We start from the raw sequence: 5,962 nt of genomic DNA, 5'->3' as shown, positions 1-5,962 counted from the left end.
ACTTAATTATAAAATATAATAATACTTCATCAACAATTACAAAATAATAAGAAAAGTAATTAAGTATGCTACATTTTTCTCCATGTAATGTTCTAATTTTGCAATTACTTTTTCTATTTTTTATTTTATTTTGTTATATTTTTTCCAATAGGTAAAATAATATTCATTTTTGAATTTACTACAATTTTAAATGTGAGTTAGAAAAATTTGAAATTTTTAGAGTCAAATATTAATTTTCAAATAAATTAAAATTTATTCTGAAAAATGTGAATCGTCATTTTTATAGCCAAATCAGTAACCAAGAAGAGAAAAAAATGAACACACAAATATTTTTGTCTTTTTCATGTCAACAAAAAAACCATCCTCGGCTATAAATTTCCTTTGATGTTTGAATCTTTGAGTAATGGAAATCTTACCATTAAAAATATAGCATAAAGCTCTCAAATATTCAATCTTATTTGTCTACCATATTAACTTTTTACTTTTAACTTTTAACATATTACTTGTTCTTTATCTTTAGTTAAGGTAGTCCTTCTTTAGGTTAGAGAGAAAGAGCTCAAGCAGCCGGTTAGAACCTCTGCGCAGTTCTCGATTCTGATTGAACTAGGGAGGATCGGTATTGCAACCTCCCTTAGCTTAGCCCTTTACGACCTTTTCCGCCTTCTCACTGCCATTCAGACCGGGGATCAGCTTTTCTTTATCACTAGCGGCTTTTGGCCGATGCAAGATTCCGGACATAAATCCGAATCGACCAACTGGCGCTTCTGCCTAAGGAAGAGTGAGCTCTTCCCGTCAAACGGGATGCTCTAGTTGCTGTTGGCTGTCGACGAGGAAGAGCCATTGTATGATTGAAAACTGCTGACTACCGCTAAAAGTCAGACTAAGAGTACACATTGTATGATTGAAAACTGCCGCTGCTCAGCCTGCAATGTCCGATAACGGCGCTGAAGTAGTGAATCTATCGGCACCATAGCAGTGGTATACAACTTTGGACTTTTTGACTCAACTGAAAATTTTTTCCTTTTTTAAGCTAAAAGTTGAAGACTAAGACCGGTAAAGGACTGGCCATCCTTCTCATCCCCCTAAGGAAGTAGAGCGCGATGAAAGAATTCCGTCGTTCAGTCGAAGGGGACAGGTTAGCAGCTTCAGCCCTTAGTCCATTCCCGATGATCCTCTCCTGGTCAATTGCTTGGGGTCCTAATTGCTGTTTTTCGGAAAATACTGGAAAGAGTGGACAAGGAATTCAAATATCCCTGCTTCTTACTCGACAGGACTTAGATCTGATCTTTGAAGAAATCAAAAAAAGGAGAATAGGCTTAAAATAGAGAAAAAAAAGCGGAGAATCGGATGCTCAAAAGCGGAAAATAGGCTTCAAACTTAGGTTACTTTCGTCCGGGGATGGATAGGAAGCTTCTCTTCCGCTCCTACTTCGTAAGGAAGTTGAGTCCCTTCTCCCTTTGCTACTTTCACTCACCGAACGGTGTGTGTCCTCTACCCTTTTGGATCTGGTTAAGCGCAACCACTGGTAAACACTTAACCTCCCTTGAATTCTCTTTTATATGTTCCGTCTTTTAATCACGGGTCCATCCCACAAAGTCCTACAAATTCAGACTCGGGCATGTCAAGCCTGCAAGTCTCTGGGGGGGGGGGGTTCTATGGAGCAAGTCTCCCATTGCTTTCGCAAACCAGTGGGGACAACCCCCCCAAAAAAAAATAACAGGGGGGCAAGGTCGGCTAGTGAGACGATGGGGGATAAGCTTCATCGTCGAGAGGGAAAGAGCCCGGATCACCAGCTAAGGCCGGCCCTTTTTTTATTTGTTTCTCTCTTTACTGTTCAAAGAAGAAGTGGTTTCGTGCAAAACAACAGAGCCACTGCTCTTCGGGGTGATGAGGTGGACAATTCCTTACTCCAGCTTCAAAGGAGCATCTGTTTTTGTTTTCTTTGTTTCTCCCTCTTTTGTTTTCGTTTTTCCAAAAATTCTTCTCTATTTTTCCTTTTTATGATTGTTTGCTTCCAAAGGCTTACGCGGGACAGCAGTTCCTCCGTCTACAACATCATCCACCGGATATTGAAACCGGCGGACAAAATTTCGAGTAATGGAGTACGTCTTCGCTCGTGATCGCTTAGAGCCCCCCTTCCATCGATAGGGACTCCCAAGCCGCCTATCAATCATTGGTTGACCTTCCCTTGAACCAGTCACGGAGCTCTCAACTGAGTTGTTTAGGTTCTGGAATTCCATCTCTAGTTGGGGCTTTCGATTCGAAAAAATGTGGTGCGGGTTCATCTCTCTCGACCGGGGGAATTGGCCCAAAAATTGGATGGGGGTCAAGACGCTGTCGGGCGCCGGCGGCTGACTCAAGTGCCACTCGATGGTTGGAGGGAGAGCCCTCCAACTCAAGCACGAAATCAATGTTGAGTCAACAATCATCGAGAGGGGTATGCAATTTTTTAGACAGAATCCCCGACATCAAAGAATTCCTTATTGTTGCAATTCCATGCTAGCAAGTTAGTTTCATGTCGACTTGCGGAACAAGGGGAGATTCTTTTTACTTATTCTCCAAACCATTTTACAAAAATTTAATAAATAGACGTTAAAATAGTAAACATTTATGAAAGTAACTATGAAAAATAAATTGATCATTTGAAATGACCTAAAACCCCTCCCATCAACAAGCAGGCATGTTGATAGAGAGGAGCCTGCTTATTGGATTTTCTTAGCAAGTATATAAAAGCTAATATGAATAATATATAATTTATGATACATTTAGTTGATAAATTTATATCGTCAACTAAACATAACATAAATTTATCAGACTTAATCATGGGATAAATTAGTCCAAGGATTACAATCCCTTGACTATAATCACATGATAATAGTCCACATACCAAATAACCTCCTTTTAGGCTTTTAAAAGTGGAGAGCATAAAACCATAACTTTAAGCAATCCAAATTACAGAGCAGCCACAAGTTGGATATAGGGTTCCACCACTATGAGCTTGAGAAGCCAGTCATTCATTTGAGTATCTAAATAAAAGCATCTATGCTTAACACTTGATAAAAATAGGAGCAATTACTATCTTCCATTGAGTAGCATCATTAAGTCAAACAAAATTGGTTTTAGCAAGTAATTCATGACACGAGAAAACTAAATATCGCCATCAGCCAAAGCTACTCCAGCTCACGTCTCACCCTATGCCACAAGTGTGCTGGCAGTGGTAGATTCGCTGCACATAACCGGAATTAAAAATAATCAGCAACCTTCAGTTATAAAAAGATCAGTGTGAATGAATATGATGGCATAGACCTTGCTTTTAAACCAACAAAGTGGCAACGACAACCAAAAAAGGAAATTACACCCTATGTTGGTTTTACAACCATGTAAGATTTTTTTTTTATAACCAAGAAATTCCTGAAGGCACAATTCTCAAAACTCAATACATAATAATGGGCTGTCCCATTTTCTCCATTAAAAATATTAGGATTTTGTTTGCACAGCAAGGTTCAAACCCATAGTGTCCACCTAATCCACACATCAAATGCTAAACTCCTACCACTAGACCAATGACCCAGGAAGAAAACCACGTAATAAGATCACCAAAACCAGTTAGAAAAGCAAAAAAGAAACAGATTGAAAAATCAATGTCAGCAGAGTATATGCAGTGCGTCCCAGTATGTAAGTATTCAACTATCAGCAAACCAGAGTACTACAGTAATAAGTAACACTTGTATTTAAAGAAATACTATATCAAAATCTGGAAACAAACTACTTCTTCACCAGTTCAAACTTTCATTGAACCTTATAATAGTAGTTTTCTTGGTGCATTATTCAATAATATGCACCAACACAATTTAGACGTAAAATGATGCTAAAGTTAAACTAGAAAAGAATAAAGGAAGATGTCAAGGAACAGTGGGTTTTATTACAACTTTAAAGCTTGCTATACAAGAACAAGGAAATTTCATTTAGAATGGAGTATATATCAAGAAGACGGAAGCAAAGAAAAATAACAAGTTAACAACCATGTCTCGATCCCAAGCTAGTTGGAGGTTAGCACATGAATCCTCACAATCCATTTTCCTCAATTTGGACAGTTATCAGAAGCATAAGAGTTAGCACATGAATCCTCACGATCCATTTTGCCCAATTTGGACAGGCATCACAACCAAAAACAGTATAAACCTAAAGCCAAGAGTCCTAAGAATTAGAAAGATTTGAGCTAACTTTTTAAATTGCAAGGAAAATGAATATCCGATCTAGCTCAATTCCAAAAGCTAACTCATGATGTGGGGAGACAACCCAACACCCTATTCTTCAGTGTACACTTAGTCCGGGTATAATGTGGAGCTTGTAGAATATAATATGGAGGCTAAGCATTGGGCAAATAAAGATTGGAGATGGGTTTGGCATTGATACAATGTAAATAAAATGGAGTTTAGGCCTAACTCATCCCAAAAGCTAACTCATGAGGTGATCAACTAAGACAGTATGAGCAGGCAACAACTCATTCTCTCAACCTGTGTGGCTCACTTTAACATGAACAAACTACTAACTGCTACCCATCTTTTGGGGTCATCGGTTCACTTGGGACAGATAAGAAAACCTATGTTTAACACAATAAATCAACAAAAGAGAATTTGTTCCTGAAGAATAAACCAAAGACAGAAAATTAAACAAGATCCATATAACCTAACCAATCGGGCAATCTCAATGGAATCAAACAACGAGTACTATCTGCAGTACGCGAATGCAACTAAATACAAACTAAGATATGAAGTGTAGCACAACATTATAAACAAGAAAGAGCAGCAAGGAAGCTTACTATTTCCAGACAGGTGGGAGCTTCTTAGTTTTCTTGTAATAACGAGCAAGGCGATGGATCCTGCTCTCCACCAAAATCAAACGGAACTTGGAATCCTTGTCCTTCCTGTTCCTCTCCAAATGCTTCCTAATAGCAACAGCCTTCTTAATCAGGTGGTACAGATCCTCTGGAATCTCAGGTGCAAGCCCTATCAATTTTCCCCAAAAAACACTCATATATCTTAAACCACATTCATTTAAATATACTCATAAATCAAACCACATTCATATAAGCAATTATAAAAAGGTACCGTGTGCCTTGAGGATTCGCAAGATCTTGCTACCAGTAACACTCTTCACTTGTGCAATTCCATGAGAGTCACGAAGAATCACACCAATCTGTGAAGGGGTCAATCCTTTCTTAGCGAACTTGCAAATGTTGTCCTCAACCTGAAAATCACAAAAATCAAGCAAAAGTTAATTAAATTTTTAAGAACATATAGTAGTAAATAAAAACGGTGGATGATTTACATCTGGAGCGGAGATCTTGAGCCAGCTAGGAGGAGTTCTCTTGTAAGGAAGAGCAGAAGCTGAAATACCCTTACTGAAAACACAAAAAAGGGGGAAATAGAAATTGTCAGATTGATGTTCAGAAAATGAAAAATATAATAATTGAGATTCAAAAGAGAGAATGACGAACCCACGACTGTGCATGCGACCCATGATGGCGGAGTTAGGGTTGGCTACTGGTGGTCTGCAATGGAGGCTTACCTTTGGTTGTGCGGAAGGATTTTTCTCGAAGCTGCTTCTGTTCTTTAAGCTATGGCGTTTTACTAGGGTTTAGTATAACTACTTTGGGCCTTCAGAAGCCCAATTGTTTCTGGGTCTTGTTTATTGATGGGAAATTTTACTGGGCTAGGTTAACATAGGATTCCTATAGAAGTTGGGCCTATTATTCAGCTTAGGTGTTGTTCGGCCACAAATATTCCCAAATATATTTGTGAAAAAAATTGAGAAATAATATTTAACCATATAATTTATCATTACTTTGACAAATATATTTAAACAAATTACTTGGGTGACTATTACTAGTTTTAATAATATTTTTATTTATTATCATTTATAGCAATAAATAGCAATATTATGATAAATCTGCTACGTA

At 38.0% G+C, this 5,962-nt stretch overlaps 1 protein-coding gene across 1 annotated transcript; it reads right to left on the bottom strand.

Annotated features, from left to right (window-relative positions):
- Positions 1 to 3,063: 3,063 nt before the first annotated feature.
- On the bottom strand, positions 3,064 to 5,628 carry LOC129896385 (40S ribosomal protein S13). The gene is made up of 5 exons (XM_055972265.1): positions 5,501 to 5,628; positions 5,332 to 5,404; positions 5,112 to 5,250; positions 4,823 to 5,009; positions 3,064 to 3,226 (listed from the first exon to the last, which is right to left on the bottom strand). The coding sequence occupies exons 1-5, from the start codon at positions 5,521 to 5,523 to the stop codon at positions 3,193 to 3,195; spliced, it is 456 nt and encodes a 151-aa protein (XP_055828240.1). The 5' UTR covers positions 5,524 to 5,628; the 3' UTR covers positions 3,064 to 3,192.
- Between the last annotated feature and the right edge of the window lie 334 nt (positions 5,629 to 5,962).

The sequence above is a fragment of the Solanum dulcamara genome, chromosome 7 (genome assembly GCF_947179165.1).
Source record: "Solanum dulcamara chromosome 7, daSolDulc1.2, whole genome shotgun sequence".
Taxonomy (NCBI): Eukaryota; Viridiplantae; Streptophyta; class Magnoliopsida; order Solanales; family Solanaceae; genus Solanum; species Solanum dulcamara.
The sequence above is the reverse complement of the archived record's forward strand: the minus strand, read 5'-3'. Positions and strand labels throughout refer to the sequence as shown.

Excerpts from the sequence above, each read along its gene's own strand:
- LOC129896385 (XM_055972265.1), bottom strand. The coding sequence starts at position 5,523 with ATGGGTCGCATGCACAGTCGTGG. Across the intron at positions 5,405-5,500 it reads GGTCGCATGCACAGTCGTGG|TAAGGGTATTTCAGCTTCTG; the intron begins GTTCGTCATTCT and ends TTGTGTTTTCAG. Across the intron at positions 3,227-4,822 it reads CTCCCACCTGTCTGGAAATA|CGAATCTACCACTGCCAGCA; the intron begins GTAAGCTTCCTT and ends GGTTATGTGCAG.